The sequence below is a fragment of the Martes martes genome (assembly GCF_963455335.1).
Source record: "Martes martes genome assembly, chromosome: Y".
NCBI lineage: Eukaryota > Metazoa > Chordata > Mammalia > Carnivora > Mustelidae > Martes > Martes martes.
This window is the reverse complement of record NC_137907.1, coordinates 17946186-17965244: the sequence shown is the minus strand read 5'-3', so window position 1 is coordinate 17965244 and position 19059 is coordinate 17946186. Positions and strand designations below refer to the sequence as shown.

At 33.2% G+C, this 19059-nt stretch overlaps 1 protein-coding gene across 1 annotated transcript; it reads left to right on the top strand.

The window, feature by feature from the left end:
- The first annotated feature begins 3661 nt into the window (after positions 1 to 3661).
- Positions 3662 to 18875, top strand: LOC308337824 (eukaryotic translation initiation factor 1A, X-chromosomal-like). The gene is made up of 7 exons (XM_080796020.1): positions 3662 to 3820; positions 5586 to 5669; positions 7844 to 7947; positions 8970 to 9020; positions 14729 to 14810; positions 15923 to 16014; positions 17881 to 18875. Exons 1-7 carry the CDS (start codon positions 3805 to 3807, stop codon positions 17884 to 17886), a joined length of 435 nt encoding a protein of 144 aa, XP_080652146.1. The 5' UTR covers positions 3662 to 3804; the 3' UTR covers positions 17887 to 18875.
- The last annotated feature ends 184 nt before the right edge of the window (positions 18876 to 19059 follow it).

The window sequence follows — 19059 nt, the reverse complement described above, 5'->3', positions numbered from 1 at the left end:
GTTGGATAAAGTCAAAGGCATAAAATTTCAGAAGCATGGAGGTCATAATGCATGGGATGACATGTTACAGGGATGAAAGAGACAAATTGTTAATATAGAATTCCATATATGACAAAACTATCTTTCAAAGATGAAGGAGAAAGGATTATAGAAAGATGGTAGAATAGGAGGCACCAAGAATCTGTCTCCCCAATTAAACAGAAATTGTTTGTTTGATGTAACCATGTTGGAACTCTGGAATCTGTTGAAATCTTACAACTTCTAGGATAAGGTTTGGATGATACTTTGTGGTGGATTTTAGCCAATTTCAGCTCATAGCAAACTAGCAACTATCCATGCATTCCTTAGTAAGCAGCTGTGCATGTGTTCCTGGTACAACTTACATACAGTTTACAAGGGCTAGGGCAGGCAAAAGGACCCTGGCTTACAATAACATGCTCTGCTTACTGATTGTTGCTAATGATCACAGAAGTGCAGACAAAGAGTCAGGCAGCCATTTTTGTTGTACCTCTCCTCTTTGTGGCAGCCCAATACTCTTTCCCTGAAGTGATTTTCAAGAGATATAAAGAGCTGGTGGTGTTTACTCTGTCCTTCATTTACTCCTTTTTTTTTTTTTTTCACTTAGAAGCCAGACATTGACTGGACAAAAACAACAGCCTATACAGGAAAAATTTAGAAAGTAACCATGGATGCAGGGAAAGGTGCAGTGTCAGAAAAGATCCAAGAATTCCTTAAGTTTATACCTCAGGTTGATCTTTGCATAGAGTCTTGAGAACAATAAAAAGAATAGAAAGACCCACAAAAGCAGCATTCTAAGTGCTCTTAAGCCAGGATTCAAAAACAGATTTGAGCGGAAAGAAGAAAGAGTCAGCAAACTTAATGATAGGATAATGGAAATTATAGAATCTGAGAAACAGGAGGGGAAAAGAGATTGAAGAAAAGTGAAACAAACTTAAAGGACCATCAACTGGATTGACATAGGCATGTAGGGAGTTCCAGAAAGAAGACAAAAAGAAGGCAAAGACAATATATGAAGATATAATGTTTGAAAATTCCCAAATTTGATAAAAGACATATGTGAAAAGCCAAGGAGCTCAATTAACTACAAATGAAATTAACTCAAAGACCAACATTAAAATTTTAAGATGAAACTTTTGAAGCCATAGAGAAAAAGAAAATCTTAAAACCTCTTAGAAGTGACTCATCACATAGAAGTGATCATCAATAAGATTTATTGGCAGATTTTTCATCAGAAATTTTGAAAGCCAGAAGCCAGGGCATTAATAAATTCAAACTTCAAATTAATTAATTAACTATCTTAAAAAGCTGTTAAACAACTACTCTATATTAGCAAACTGATAGTGAAAAAGATATTAACACTCCCATCCAAACAAAAGCTAGAAGACTTTGTTAGCACTTGCCCTGTGGGAACTGTTTAAGGGAGTCCAAGAGGGTGGAAAAAAAAAAGACAAGACAGTGGGCAATAACTCATAGCCTGTATGAAGAAATAAAGTTCTTTTAAAGACTAACTTTATTTATTTACTTATTTATTTATTTATTCATTCATTCATTCATTCATTCATTTATTTTAATTGGGGTACTGGAGTAATTAGATGCACTCTACCCTATGCATATTGGTAGGTTCAGGATAAAAGGTCACAAAGATGCTTGAAGATCCCAGAGAAAATTGACAATGGCAAACTTCACAGTAGGATGGATCAGGCTAGGGTCATCCTCTGTATAAAGTTACGGCCCTTGTGTTGGGTTCAGGATTGTTTGTTTGTTTGAGTAGCTAAAGTAGTATTTACTTGCAAAGCCCCTGTTTGGCCCTTATTGCAATTGATGATGAATCATAGAGCATAGGAGCTCCCTTTCTGGTTTCCCCAAATCCATATTACTGGGGTTTCTCTTTATTTTCACAGTGGAGAAGATATCTGGGTTGGGATAAGATTTTTGTTTTGAATTGAAATTTCACAACACTAGATTGAGAGGAAAAAAAGACAGAAGACTATAATCAGCAACAAAAGCTGGGGTATTACTATGGCCTTTCATAAATTAAGTAGAATTACTTTACTTCTATTTTAAAATAAAAGGATTGTGGAAGAATACATAATTGTATACCCACAAATTACAAGTCATAGATAAAATAAGTGAATCTTTGAAAAATACAAACTACCAAAAATGTGTCAAAAAGAAATAGAAAATGTGACACAGTTACATTTTGAATGTAAAATGTTCAAATGTAAAATTGTAATGGGTAAAGAAAAAGGTCCATAAAATTGGTGATTCCAGCTTTGCCAGATTTGTGAATTCTACCGGTCACTGAATAAAAGAACTTATAAAAAGTGGAAGAGGAGAGGTGCCTGGGTGGCTCAATGGGTTAAAGCCTCTGCCTTCGTCTTCCGTCATGATCCCAGTATTCTGGGATCAGCCCCACATCCGGATTTCTGCTCGCCAGGGAGCGTGCTTCTCCCTCTCTCCCTGCCTGCCTCTCTGCCTACTTGTGATCTCTATCAAATAAATAAATAAATAAATAAATATTTTTTAAAGTGGAAGAGGAAATATGACATTATTCAATGAAGTCAGCATTTTCTTGATTCCAACGCCAGATAAAAACATTACAAAAAAGTAAATGGTAATGTCTACTATTAACACAGATGCAGATACTCTCAACAAAATAGTAGCCACCTATTAAATGATTATGTATTATAATCAAGTGGAATTTCTCCTAGGATAATTTGTGGCATAGACATCTTAGGCATTTGGTCAAACCTCTATTTATTGTAAAGTTCAGAGGCTGAGTTTAAGTTTTCCTCTATTTAATCTCCGTTTCTCCTTTCCTATTTTACCTAGGATTAGTACCTCCTAGATATTCTGCTGAGTGTTGGTAAAGGTGAGGAATGGCTAAATGTCTGTCCTAATAATGTTTACCACGAGGCAAGGAAGACAAAGTTTGAAAAAGTTCTTTAATGCAGAGCATAGTATTTATGTCAACAGTACTGTATTACATAGTTCAAGTTACTAAGGGTCTAGATGTTAAGTGTTAGAGTCAGTTGATAACTATGTGAAATGACAGAAAAGGTTAGGTAAAGTTATGGCAGTCATATTTCAATACGTAAATATCTCGTTAACACATTACACAACGTTAAATTTAAACTTACACAAAGTTACTGTGCAATTGTACCTCAATTTTAAAAGGAAAAAGAAAAAGTAGTAACAAGAACATCGTACAAATAGTCTCTTGTCTTTTTCAACTACTACGAGGTGGCTGAGCATGGAAACATGACCTGGTGAAATTTAGGTAAGAAGGAAGAGTTAATGTGTCAATAACTTGTGAAACTGGGAGACACGACAAAGCAACAGACTTCTGGATTCAGCTAGCAGAGTCTTTAAAGAATTTTTAACTAGGATCCATAGTTCGGCGTGCTCTATCCTTTATTGCGCTTCTTTTCAGCTCACTGACCCTGCCTTTGCAGGACTTTTACCCTTGTTTAGAAGTCTTTCAGGGTGCTTCTCTCTTACTCCGAGAACCACACGTCGGTAGCTTACACAGGCGCAGTAGAAGCAGTAGGGCGGGGAGGCAAATCTAGTGTGGTACTGGAGGCAAGGAAAAGTGACGTAAGCGGCCATGACGCCGTTTCCTTTTCCCGCTGCCGTACTTCCGGGGCGACTTTGTGGAGCTTGGTCCAAATTACGGTCAGTCACAGACTGATTACTTCGTCTTTTACAGTCTCGGGAGGAGTAGCTGCTGTGCCACCTCAACGGGAAAGAAATCGGAAGCACCGGGAAGTAGCAGTCACCGCCATGCCAAAGAATAAAGGTAATATACGGCTAGCCAAACCACCGTTCTCCGGCCTGCTGCCCTCGACGCAGATCCGAAACCAGGCCCCATGACCGTTTTCCCTCCGCGAGGAGACCTTGCTTAGCAGAGGAGCTAGGACGTTACTCCGTCTTTCAGTTAGATCACGCTGTGAAGGAGCGGACGCCATTTTTGTAGGGCCTAATGCGGGAGAATGTGGATTAGTGCTCTGCATTCTCGCCACACTGACCGGGGCGCTTTATGCACCTGTGGGGGAGACGTGCCCGGGACGGCCTGGGTTTCCTAAGTGTAGCACTTCTGTCCATCGCGGCACTGTTCTTCAGTTGTTCTTAAGTTTAAAGGGTGTTTCCTGCTTTTATGACTACCAGATGTAGTGTTTCTCTAAGGACACTTCATTATTATTGAAGATAAACTCTCTTCTTCGTAAACAGTAGGTGAGACCCTGATAGCTATATGGTTTCATGTGTGGTGGTTCACTTTCGTCCAGCCCTTCACAGTTTAACACTCTTTTCCAGAAGACATTTTACATATTTATCAATTTCTCAGGCGTCCTTTCCTATAACATAGACTGGAGGTAAAGGTTTCCATCTATCCTTTTCTGAGATAAACAGATCACAAATTATCAGATTTAGTAAGTGTACTTTCAGCTCCCAAGTGGGAAAATTAACCTACATAATACAACATTTGAGGTATACAACATTTTTCCTTTTCTAGGAAATTACTCTTCATGCCGTATAAGAATGCATAACATAGTAAAGCCAGATGGATAAGAAATTGTTCAGGTTCACCTGCCTTTTACTATAACAGAACAGTGGCAGATTGAAGATAATATTTGCACAGTAGTCAGGTAGACATTTTTAAATTCTATTTGGAGAGGGAATTTCTGTTTTACACTATTCCCATGGGTCCCTTATCACTGGTACTTACAGTCTTTCTCCAACTTAATGGAAATAACTGTGCTCTTGTGGTTTAGCTTATGGAATGGGAATAAAACGCTATGACACACACCTTCATTATTTAATAGAAAGCCTGAATGAAAAAAGTTAATACTATATTCAAATACATTCCACATCAGTTAAAGCAAAAATTGAAAAATGTAAATTAATTGTGATTTTAAATTTTTAACATGGTATGGTTGTGGCAAGGCACTATAGAATACTCCTGTTTTGTTAATGCAAATGTAGATTGGTATAGTTCATATGGAGGCTAAGGAAATATTATTTATGTTGTAGCATTTGTAGAATAATCTTTAATTTAACATAATAATTGAAACAAGTTATCAAAATAAAAAATTTATGTTAAAATGTTCTCTAGGTCTGTGATTATTGATATGAAAGGGATACTTTATTAACCATAATTAAAATAGGTTATAGAAGAGAATGTTTGCAACCCTATTTTTATTTGGAAAGGAAAGACAGTAGAATACTAATAGTCATCTCTAGTACTGAAATTTTTTTTCTATGTATTTTTATGTCAGAAAAATCCAAAAACAAATATCAAATAAGTGTGTGGTTTTATTATATGTTAATCTAGTAAACGACCAGAAGGGAACCATTGAAAAATTTTAAGTGTAATCAATGCGATAACCAAGTTATATAAATTTTTAAATCTTTTAGAATTCCGTTAGTGTTGTAGTGCTATTTAAATGATATTATTTTTCCCTAAATGATTTTATATATAAGCCTTATCTCACCTTGTTTTATAACTTACTGTATGAAATCTACACTATTACACTTAATTTTTTATTTACTTTTAAATCTTCTAGGTAAAGGAGGTAAAAACAGACGTAGGGGCAAGAATGAAAATGAATCTGAAAAAAGAGAACTGGTGTTTAAAGAGGATGGACAAGGTAAAAATTTTTAACTTACTAACACTTTTTTTAATTAGTGTGAATTTCAGTGTTTCACCTGAAAAAGGATCTCAGTCATTATCCTGAGCATTTTGCCATTCCTCATTTATAGTGCCCTACCCCACCTCTCCAGAATTTGTCTGTTAAATAACCAATTCTATACTAGCTCTGGCATTTTCGTAAATATCATTTTAATTTTTTTGTGAAAAAGAGCTAGTTACAACTGAGAGAATTTTATGGTTTAGAGCAAATTAAGCCCAGAATAGCATCATTTAAAAATATCATACTTTATTCTTAACTATGGATATTTTAGAGGAATATATCGGACTTTTGGGCCCTCCGTTTTCCAGTGATGCTAACACATAATCATAAAATGTAATAAAAATGAATTATTGATTAACCCTGTTGGATTAAGGAAGGCCAAAGGTACAGAAAGTGAGTTTAAAAAAAAGACTGGAAGTTATTTTTTTCTCCACTAAAAAAAAAATTTAAACTCTTCAGAAAAATTGGATATGGGTATAACAGACATTCTCTAGGTAAACTTTTTTACAGATATCTAATTCTGTAGTTAGAGACTTTATCCCTTAATACGTCAACATTATCTCCTAAGAACAAGGGGGTTTTTCTTTCATAATTACAGAATTATTATAAGAAATTTAACTTTGGCATTTATGCTATTATAATTATAAAAAAAATTTCCACTTATAAGTCATAAAGATAAAAAGTACAACGGGTTATAATCAGTAGAAATAAGACAAGAAAAATTATGTGTTACCTAGTACTGTATAGTGCTCTCCATTGTATTAGCCCCTGACTGTATGTTGCTATTTAAATTAAGTGAAATTCAAATTTTGAATTACCATATTATTCAATTCATATGTATGCTACCGGCAACAGAAAAGCTCTATTGAATGGCTCTGATTTACTATTGTAATATATATTCACATTTCTTTACTTGTCAGTAATTTCTAGCACCTTATAGCAAAACCTTGTAGTCATGGTATACATGTCAGCCACTAGAAAATCAGCATTTTTATTGTGTACATAAAACAAGTTTTATATACTGTCTAGAGATAGTTACTTAACCTTTGTCTTTCTCATTTTGTTAGAAGTTTGTTTTCAGGCCTGTTTTCTAAATTTTTTCATGTTTTTTTTTTCTTTGCTATCTTATTTTTCTCATCTTAAAGAAGTAGAAGCTTATAATGTGTAATCCCAACCGTGTATTCAGATTTATCTGTTAACCTGAGTTAGTTCTTAGTATAACTTTAGTAGTGTGAAGATTTTGTAGTAATTATATTTCCTTCTTGTCACTCTCACTTCTGCTGTTGTTAAGTCTAGAAGAGACTGCTCCATGTTACTAATGCTCTTACCAGTATTTTTCTTACCAGTATTTTCTGGTGGCAGTAGAAGAAGGTGGCTTCTTGAAGAAGCTTGCTTTTGGAAATACTTTAAACATTTGGTGTTTTATCTTGGAACATTATTCTTGTTATAGATCTTTAGAAGAATCACCAAGTTATTCTAAAGTAAATATTATTAATAATTAACTTACTGGTATTTTACTACTAAAGTTTCTGAAGGAAAGAAGAGCCAAGATTGGGCTTCTAGCCAAATGCGAGAAATTGATAAGCCAGGATTACAGTTTACACTCTAGAGTGAGCCATTTTGATGTCTAAAAGTAGAGCATTCAGTCATAAAGATAAAAGAACTGATTTACTCAAAATGGGTAGATAATTAAAATTTTATATTAACAGAGGTAGCATGTCATAGAAATGGCATTTGTGACCTTAGACACATCATCGGTAGGCTTTTGATGACTCTAAACAAAATCTAATTAAAAGTCTAATTAAAAATAAGGTGATAAAGTATGTAAGTATAGCTGGAAGAGGTTGTAGAAATTGTTTGTCAAATGAGTTCTCTGATTTGCTAGAGTATAGTTAGAATATGTCAGATATTTTAGAGTAATATATGTTAGATATATTAGACTATCACCTTCAGAGAACCCTTGATAGAATATTTAAGCTTTTTTGTTGATGAAGCTTTATCCCTTTTTTAAAAAATTACAGTTTAATCTAAATTGAGCAGTAAATGAGGCTATTAAATGTATGCTAATTTCAGTTATTGTCTTTTAACAAATACTGAACAGTATTTTATATTCTTCCTCCTCAAACCCTCAGAGTATGCTCAGGTAATTAAAATGTTGGGAAATGGACGATTAGAAGCTATGTGTTTTGATGGTGTAAAGAGATTATGTCATATCAGGGGGAAATTGAGAAAAAAGGTGAGTATGAAGATTTATTTCACTTTCATCCAAAATTTGCTTTTTAAAAAAATGACTCTACTTTAGCTATGTAAGGGCCAAGCAACTTACTTCTGTAAGTTCCTTAAGATTTCAAATAATTGTTTTTACATGACTTTGTGATTTAAAAAAAAAATCTTTAGTGATAATTTATATAATAGAAGATTATATGTACAAAGAACTATGTTTCATTAATACTGTATTTCTGCCACAAATGTATGCTCTGATTATAATTTTGAGGAAACAGACAAATCCAGTCTACAAAATAAATGGCCTGTACTTTTAAAAATATGTTATGTCAGGAAAGAGAGAAAAAAGCTAGAGAATTTAAAGAAGACTAATGAGACTGCTTATTATAGTACATGTTCCTTCACTGGATTTTGGTTTGGGAAAAGTGTATTAGGGAAATTTGAAATTGGATTATGTTAAGTAACAGTATTTAATTCCTCATCACCATAGTTCAGATTAAATTTTCTTCATCTCCGATTTTATAATTTAAAATTTTTTTTTCTTCTGTTAATATGTTATTTTCCAAATAAATGCTGGGTTTAGAGCCTGTATTTTTGTAGGATGGTAACAGAGTGGCTATTAATGTGGGTGGTGGCTGATTTTTGTATATTTTGAGTAATTGAATATTGTTTGAGTGGATTGTGATTAAAAACCTCTAATGTCCATGACACAAATGATCCTTTTGTGATTCTTAAACTACTTAAAACTATTAATGTTTTAACATCCTAAATTAGAAAATTTGAAACTAACTCAACTGTGTAGTATAGTTTTTTTCTTAGTACAGTAAAACTACATATAACTAGACTAATTTTGCTTCTGTATATATGTTTATGAGTATGTACACAGTCGAAGTATAGTATATATGTTGTTATTTTTCACTGTCTTAGAAACTTTTTTCCATGTGGGGTGAATTTTTATGTGGGAAGAATGGTTTAACATTCTTTTTTTTACTTGTTTTTGATTAAATATAATATGCAGTAAATTTTCTTTTGTAGGTTTGGATAAATACCTCAGACATTATATTGGTTGGTCTTCGAGACTATCAGGTAATAAATACACTTAAAGTTATATTGTGTCCGTTTATTTAATAAGTCATTAATGCTTAGAAGATACAAAATAGACATATTTGATTAGTTCTAGGCATTTATGCCTTCTTACAATTCCATTTTCAAAATATATTAAGGACCAGTTGTGTTCATGATTAAAGTATTTTCCTAATTTAGAATAATTCCCACAGAGATTAATGATACATGTATGTTGTGAGAAGACCTGCTCATTCAATACTGTCCTTTACGTATAATTTTTCTTTTAAATATAATATGCATACATAATCTTTTTAAGTTTGGATAAATACCAAAGATTAGTCTGTTCTCATTCACACCCAGTTATATTCTTTTTTTTTTCTTTTTTTTCTTTTCAGCGTAACAGTATTCGTTGTTTTTGCACCACACCCAGTGCTCCATGCAATTACATGCCCTCCTTAATATCCAACACCTGGCTTCCCCAACCTCCCACCCCCCGCCCTTTCAAAACCCTCAGGTTGTTTTTCAGAGTCCATAGTCTCTCATGGTTCACCTCCCCTTCCAATTTCCCTCAACTCCCTTCTCCTCTCCATCTCCCCGTGTCCTCCATGTTATTTGTTATGCTCCACAAATAAGTGAAACAATATGATAATTGACTCTCTCTGCTTGACTTATTTCACTCAGTGTAATCTCTTCCAGTCCCGTCCATGTTGCTACAAAAGTTGGGTGTTCATCCTTCCTGATGGAGGCCTAATACTCCGTAGTGTATATGGACCACACCTTCCTTATCCATTTGTCCGTTGAAGAACGCCCAGTTATATTCTAGGCATTAGACTAGGTATTCCAAGGATTATGGTTCCCAAATGCCAGTCTGCCTGAAATATTTTTTTTTTTAAGATTGTGTTTTTTTATTTGAGAGAGAGAGATAGCAAGAGACAGCACAATCAGGGAGGAGAAGCAGCCTCCTCACTGAGCAGGGAGACCAATTTAGGGTTTAGGTCCAGGACCTTAAAATCATGATCTGAGCCAAACGCAGGTGCTTAACTGACTGAGCCATTCAGGTGCCCCTCGGTCTGTGAAATACTTACGTGGACTGACCTCTTCACTGTTGTGTGATGAAATGAGAAGATATATAGGTGTTGAATGGTTTTTCTCATGAAGCTAAATTGTGAGTTTTCTTTTTTAAAAATATTTTTAAATTTTTCTGAAATGAGAATGATAGTCTGTATGATGGTGATTTTTATTAGGGTTCTTGTCAAAACAAAAATTTAATAATGTTATGTTGCGGTCTCAGCAGTTAATTGTTTTTTACTTTTAAACTTAAAGGTCTTGAAGTCCATGTCTTAGAAATACTGTTTTGGAGAAAGCTGCTGAATAAGTTATACCTTTATTCTCCAAAAGTTTCACAGTACGATTATAGAAGGATTAGACATGAACTCACTAGTTACAGTACAAACTTGTATATATAAGGTATAAATTTGATATGAGCACTTAGGAAAGAACATAATTACCCTCTATAATGTCATCCTTCAGATTATACACAGACTGACTCTGTAATCCATGAGCTTTCAACCTATTGGAACTGAAAACTATATATTTAATCAAATTGTGAGCAAAAAGTGTTGCTGTTTTTATGCTGTTATTTTGTAAAGTTTTCTATAAATAATCTTTCAGATCCAATTGTTGGAGTCTTGTATTTCCTTGTTACTCTTTTATATAATTCTGATTATTATGGTAAGAGGCATATGGGTGAAATCATATGGAATTTCTCTTTGACAGACTTATTTCACTTAGCACAATACCCTCTAGTTCCATCTACATTGTTGCAAATGGCAAGGTTTCATCCTTTTGACAGCTGAGTAATATTCCATTGTAGATATAGATATAGATATAGATAAAGATATATACACACACACACATACACACACCACATCTTCTTTATCCATTCATCTCTTGATAGATACTTAGGCTCTTTCCATAGTTTGGTTCTTACAGATAATTCTGCTATAAACATTGGGGTACATGTAGCCTTTTGAATTCATATTTTTGGGTAATATACTAGTACTGCAATTGCTGGGTGATAGGGTGGTTCTGTTTTTCATTTTGAGGAACCTCCATACTATTTTCTAGAGTGGCTGCACCAGTTTGCATTCTCACCAGCAGTATAAGAGGGTTTCCCTTTGTCCACATGCTAACCAACATCTATTGTTTCCTGTGTTGTTAAACTAGAAATTCTGACAGGTGGAGTTGGTATCTCATCATGGTTTTGATTTGTATTTCTCTGATAGAGTGATGTTGAGCATCTTTTCATGTGTGTGTTAGTCATCTGGATGTTTTCTGTGGAGAAATATCTGTTTGTATCTTGTGCCCATTTTTTAAAAAATTTTATGTATTTATTTGACAGAGAGCACAAGCAGGGGGAGTGGGAAGGGGCGAAACAGACTTCCTGATGAAGTGGAAACCCCATGCCAGGCTCAGTCCCACAACTCTAAGAACATGACCTGAACTTAAGTCAAACACTTAATCAACTGAGGCACCAGGGCACCCCATCTTCAACCCATTTTTTAAATAGTTGTTTTTTTTATGTTTTATAATTTAAAAGTTCTTTATACATTTTGGATGCTACCCTTTATCAAAAATGTCCTTTACAGGTATTTTCCCCCATTACAGAGGTCACCTTTTAGTTTTGTTGGTTGTTTTACTTTGCTGTGCAGAAGTTTTTTTATTTTCATGTAGTCCTGGTACTTTATTTTTGCTTTTTGTTCCCTTTTGTTCCCTTTTGTTTTGCTCAAGAGACGTAGCTAGTAAGAAGTTGCTGTAACTGATGTTGAAGAAGTTATTGGCTTTGCTTTTTTCTAGGATTTTTATGGCTTCAGATCTCATATTTAAGTCTTAATCCATTTTGAATGTAGTTTTATGTGTGGTGTAAAAAAGTGGTCCAGTTTCATTCTTCTGCATGTGGCTGTCCAATTTTCTCAACACTGTTTGTTGAAGAGACTTCCTTTCTCTATTGGACATTCTTTCCTGCTTTGTTGAAGATTAGTTGACCATAGAGTTGAAGGTCCATCCTGGGCTCTCTGTTCTGTTCCACTGATCTATGTGTCTATTTTTGTGCCATTACCATACTGTCTTGATGAGCACAGCTTTGTAGTATAGCTTAAAGTCCAGCTCTACTCACGATGACTCCAGTGTTAGCTTTGTTCTTCTGTTTCAAGTTTGCTTTTTCTGTTTGGAGTCTTTTGTGGTTCCACACAAATTTTAGGATCATTTGTTCTAGGTCGGTGAAAAATGCTGTTGGTATTTTGATATGGATTGCATTATACGTGTAGATGCCTTGTGGTAGGGTAGATATTTGACCAATATTTGCCCTTGCAATTCATGAGCATGGGATGTCTTTCCATTTCTTTGTGTCCTCTTCACTTTTTTTTTTTTTTTAAGATTTTATTTATTTATTTGACAGACAGATCACAAGTAGGCAGAGAGGCAGGCAGAGAGAGAAGGAAGGAAGCAGGCTCCCTGCTGAGCAGAGAGCCCGATGCGGGGCTCTATCCCAGGATGCTGGGATCATGACCTGAGCCGAAGGCAGCGGCTTTAACCCACTGAGCCATCCAGGCGCCCCTCCTCTTCAGTTTTTTTGATCAGTTTTTTATTATAGTTTCCAGAGTACAGATCTTTTACCTCTTTGGATAGGTTTATTCCTAGGTATTTTGAGTTTTGCTGCAGTGATAAATGGAATCAGTTTCTTGATCTCTATTTCTGTAGCCTTATTGTTGTTGTACAGAAATGAGACAAACTTCTCTCTGTTGATTTTGTATTCTGTAACTTCACTTAAATTATGTCTCAGTTTTAGCAGGTTTTTGGTGGAGGCTTTGCATTTTGTACATAGAGCACCATGTCATCTGCAAATAGTGAAAGTTTGAGTTCTTCCTTGCTGATTTGGATGCCTTTTATTTCTTTTTGTTGTCTGTTGTTGCTGAGGCTGGGACTTCCATTATTATGTTAAATAGAAATGGTGAGAGTGGACATCCTTGTCTTTGTTCCTGACCATAGAGGAAAAGAAAAGCTCTCAGTTTTTCCCCATTGAGAAAGATATTTCCCCATTGAGAAAGATATGAAAAACATATATATGTTTTCCAAAAACATATATATGTTTTCCAAAAACATATATATGTTTACCAAATATATATATATGTTTACCAAATCTATTTTGTTGAGGGTTTTTATCAAGAATTGATGTTATACTTTGCTGCATGCTTTTTCTGCATCTATTGAAATGATCATATGGCTCTTATCCTTTCTTTTACTAATGTGGTGCATCACATTGATTAATTTGCAAATACATTGGCTAAATGTATTCTTAGGGGTCACATGGCTGGCTTAGTTGGTAGAGCATGTGACTCTTGATCTCAACATTGTGAGCTCAAGCCCCATGTTGGGTATTGAGATTACTTACAAATAAAATCTTAAAAAAATTATTCTTGAGTCCTTTTTGATGCTATTGTAAATGAGATTATTTTCATGCATACTTTTTCAGATAGTTTAGTGCTAGTTTGTAGAGACACTGATTTTTGTGTTTTGATTTTGTATCCTCATACTTACTGAATTCATTTTTTTGTATCAACTTTTATAGACTGAATCTGATCATACATTGATTTTTTTAAATATTCTCTAATATAAACTTGTGATCACTTGTTAAACATGTATCATTTTTATGCCCATTATCTTATTTTAACTTTATAGAAACCTCAAAAGTGGTAAAAGAATAGTTACTAAATTTCTTTTATGGACAATGAAACCAGAATTCTTAAAGGATTAATATTCTAATGAGAAGGTAATAGCCAAGATCTTGGGTGACTAGATGTTCTGATCTTAATCTTTTGTGAATAATTTTGTATTGTTGCTAGCAGAATCATTCATAAATTCTAACAACATCACCATGTGCAAACATGTTAGAAATGGAGAATATTAGCCCAGTCTCATATCTGCTGACTCCAAATTGGAATTTTAACAAAATCCCTATGTGTTTTCTATGTCCTTTGAAGTTTATGAAGTGGTAGTTTATAGCGCACAGCAGTTAAAACACTGTGATCATTTCAGTTGCCTTTCTTAGGGTCTTTTTTAGGTCCATTGTAAGCCTTCAGACTCTAAATGAATCAGATTCTTTAAAATGGTGAAATTTGAACATTTAAAAAATGCACTACAGTTATCGGGGATATTTGCATCGGGAAACGACAAAAGAGCTTTTAAATACAGGATTTTGGATATCATCTCGGGTCTGTCAATCTTTAGGAGTCATAAATATCTTTTTAAAGCTCTCTAAGTGATTCCAATAGGTAAACTATTCTAAGAACCACTGAATATAGAAAGGTATGTTAATTTTCTTGGGTCATCATACCATTTTGGGCTTTGAGTTGCAGTGTTTAACCAAAAGGGATCCCATTACACCTTTCTTTTTCAGTTTTGTTTTGTTTTTTTACTTATTTCTTAGTTTTTTTCTTTTATTTCTCCTATTAAAGTGAATAGTATAAGTAATTTTTCTAGGCTAAATTATTATTTGGTCATGCATGTAAACATCCGACTTGTTTAAACCCAAGAATTTTTTTGTTTAAGAAAGTAGAGAGTAGGTGAAGAAAAACAGGACAGTTTGTGAGTTTTTTCTTAATATGTTAATTCAAAAGTAATTTGTTGGACATTTGGGCTATTGGTTTAAAAGTGACTTGTTTATTTCTAAGGATAACAAAGCTGATGTAATTTTAAAGTACAATGCTGATGAAGCTAGAAGTCTGAAGGCATATGGCGAGCTTCCAGAACATGGTAATATCAAAGTTACTGTATTTTTTTGTCCTATGATATTATTTGTTGGTGTTTAGATGAAGCCATTTTGATAGAATTTTGTCTTGTTTATGTATTGTTTGTGTATGGACTTACAAAATTAGTTTCTAGTGTGCTTATCATATAAATATTTTTTGATACCTTATAGTTTAATAATAAATAGAAATCAGTTCCTAAAAAATACTCTTTTGGTAGTATATATTAAAGAATACATTGTTACAGTGTTTTCAATGATTTTCAAGAAATTGTTAGTTTTCAGCTAAGAAAGGAAAACAGTTATGATGCTGGTATTGATTTATATAGGAAAAAAATTCTCACTTTCTCTTAGCATAATAGTCTTCTATAGAGTTCTTTATATTTTAATAGACGTTACTTTCTAATGGCAACAGTATTGCATTTTCATTTTAGTAATCTTGAATATATTAAAATAAGCCCTTCATAACATCAAAGAGGTATTGTACTACTACCTAAGCTCATACTTTTCACTTAGCAGCTACTTTATTTTACATTTTATTATGAAAACACAAGATTTTTATATAAGTATGAGATTTCTGATGAAATTATTGACATTTAAAGAAATGTTAAAATATGTGAGAGTCAGTAATTCATATTTCACTTTTACTGGGTGAGGATAAACGTGATTTGACCAATTCCTTTTGACTAATTTAGTAAGTCTGATAGTTGGCAAGCTAGCTCTTTTTCTATTAAAATACTGTGTATGCTGATGATGAGCTGTTAACATATTTTTAGACTCTTTGAACCATACTTGGGAAATGTATAGTTACGAAGTTAGCGTAATTAGAACCTGCCTGCTTCATTTACACTACCTTCATTAACAAAATACACTGCCTTTTTTCACAAAATCTTCATTGTAATGACTTAACATTGAATTTGTTATTTCATTGTGAATTCACTTTGTGAGGTGCGTTTTTCTGCAGTAATAACATTTTTCTTGTAATGAAACATTGGTTGAATTGAAATACCTCTTCTAAGAATGTTTTGTATAGTTCTGTATTTTATACCAGACTTGTTTTTGTAGTCAAATTACATAATAATATCTTGAATATATAGGAGTGTATTTATTATGTCTTTAGCTAAAATCAATGATACAGATACATTTGGTCCTGGAGATGACGATGAAATCCAGTTTGATGATATTGGAGATGATGACGAAGACATTGATGATGTAAGTAATGGACAAAACCTTGTATTTTTTTGTTTGCTTTGTTTGTGAATTATCTACAGAGAAACAAGGTCTTTCCTCAGCTTTCTTTAATGTAGGAGTGTTGAACACTTTAAGTATATATTAAGACCACTGCATGAATTTGAATATTCATTAATATTCAGAAACCAGGTAGTCAGATGTCTTACGCTTTAAAAAACCTTATAATCCTTTGAAACATTTCTTTCTAAAAGAGGATTATTAGCTCTAACAGTGGGCAATCCATAGTGAAAACTTGCTTAAGTGAGAATGTCTATAGAGACAGCTATTAAGAAATGCAGCAGTTTGAGAATGTGCCTTTTCCTCAATGAAATATTAGTAGGTTAACAGAAGAATCTTGTTTGAACCAGCTTGCTCAAGGATTGAAATTGCAACATACTCCAAAATGGAGGTCTGTTGTCAAGTTATATATGGGGATTACATTATTTTGTCAGATATCACTGTTTGTTTTGTGGAAAATGATTGCTTTCTTACTAATAAAGCTTAAGTGTAACAAAAGTAATAAATGTCTCACTGTTCTGGTTTTATTTTATTTAAATAAAATTCATTTTGATTTTCTTGGAATGTGTATATGAAGTAATTAGGATGGTGGGTATGTCCTGCATTTATAGCAGGCTTAGTCTTTTTATTCTTTAATACCTCTTTGATAAAAAGGTAGTTAAGAAACCATGAATGAGTGTTTGATTTGATACTTAGAATTTAAAAATATGTAGAGTGTTTGTTTCTGACAAATACTGTGCAGTGCAGTTAGCAAAGTTGTTCAAAAATACAAAGCCAGTCTTCAGAAAGTCTTAAGTTGAGCACCACAAGCGATACTGATGCTCATGCCACATTTGGTAGTCACTGATCTAGAGCAGGGATCTCCAAATCTTTTAATCACTAACAGACACCTTTATTAAGAGCATTTTCAGACATTCTTAGAAGTTGAGAGTTTCTAATGTCAAGTGGACACTGTATGTACCACCAAGATTACACAATTTACATTTTTCTATACTTGATCTATCACATCAGTCCTTTTATTCATTTATAGGTCCATATTTTTTAATTTGATCCATATTATTTTTAATATATTTTCAAATCATTCAGATTACTCCATGAGTTAAAGAAATATTGAGTACATACCTCCATACACCTAGTTACGTACACCTCCAATGTAGATTTTTACCAGATTTTTTTTTACCATGCATTTATATGCATTTTTAAACATGAAATACTATATAAAAGTTGTGTACATTTTAGAGCATACCCAGATGTGGGAAATGAATAAGAATGAGAAACAAATATTGTTCTGCTATATTCTTCATGTACTTCCTTTGGGGAGCCTAAGCCAGAGGATTCTTATGACTAAATTAATTTTTTGACAATAGAGTGAGTATTTTCTGTGCCAAAACTTAACATACAGTTGTGTTGTGTAATAAGTACATTTGAACATGGTGACACCTGTGGAATTCAAGGCTGGGTGGGAGCTGAACGGTAGTGTGTAAATATGAAGAGGAGATTTTGGTTTAGTACCACAGTTTTCCATTTTTAAGATTGCCACATGTCCATTCCTACTTGCAAAATATAAAATCTATAATCACTAGCATGAGAAGAAAGAAGGTGATTCTAAACTATATTAAGAACAATGGTATAATCTACAGCATTCTCAAAGAGTTCATAAAGACTTGCAACAGACAGGAATTGAGAAAATTCTGTATGTATTTGAATTTTTCATTCAAAAGAATATAAATATTTTCCATACAGTGTAGGGGTCCTTAATATGTAATAGACGATTTATTGTATTGTAAGAATTAATTTCTTCCATGGATTTCATGTTCTTTTCACTTACAGATCTGAATTGAACTCAGAGTTTGTGAGGATTATTCTACAATTTTGATTTTGGCCAGCACCTGTTAAGAAGACTAAAACTTCATTTAGTATGAATTTAGTTTGTTAAGACACACATGAAAATACATTGTTTTAAAGTATTATGTTTCTCTAAAAACTGATGAAACTGAATTACTTTAAGTGAAAATTTAACACTTTATTCATTCAGTGTAATTGAATTCAGGAATAAAAGACTACAATTATAACTCACTGCTGTCAAACAACAAAAACAAGTTATTCCCACATGACTACTTTATTCTAGTTAATAGGTGTTTTAAATAAATTGCGTTATCATTTTTGATAAAGCCTTGTTCCAGCTAGTCTGTTTACAGTCTTCTCTATATTCTAGTTATCTAGATGTTTTCTAAGATTTTTGACATAATTTAAGAAAGGTAGAAGTCAAGAAATGAAGCTATATTTGTATTTATGTACCCATATGTATTTTTATACTTTGATAACTTTAACATTCTTATCATCATTTTACGTTGCCACCATCATTTAAAAAAAAAAAAAGGCTTTTCTAAAACGCAGTTTTTAGGACATGGGTTTGAAAAGCAGTTTTCAATTTATTAGATTATAAGTTGCAAAAATTCAGTGTTAGGTGACCTAATTATTTTTACATTGGAGTTATTGACATATTAGTTGATAGTATTTTTATGTAATGTGTATAGAAAATTTCTCAAGAACAACTTTTGATGGTAAAATAAGTACAGCATTTTTTTATTTCACAGAATAGGTTGTGTTAAATGTGTCACTGTCAAAAGTCATATGCATTGTGACCCATATTTTTGGGCTTTATGAACAATTAAATTACAATGTATAAATGAAAAACTAATTTTATAGTAAGTTCTGTTAAACTAAGCCCTTCTTAAAGCCTTATCTGGGTTTTACCGAAGGGGAAAAAAGGAACCACTACTAAGAAATATAATAAAATGTGTTGTTGAGTATACTTTGTCCTTACTTTGTGTTGTTGATGTATTTTATTGTATGTACCAACTTTCATGTATATTTTACTAGGGATTTCGATTATAACCTTATTGTTTGACGTTTTGTTTATTTCAAAGTTATCAATTAATCAGGTAAAATTAAGGATGAGGCTAGTTAAACACTACCGACAGTTACTTTAACACAACTTCAGTGGAA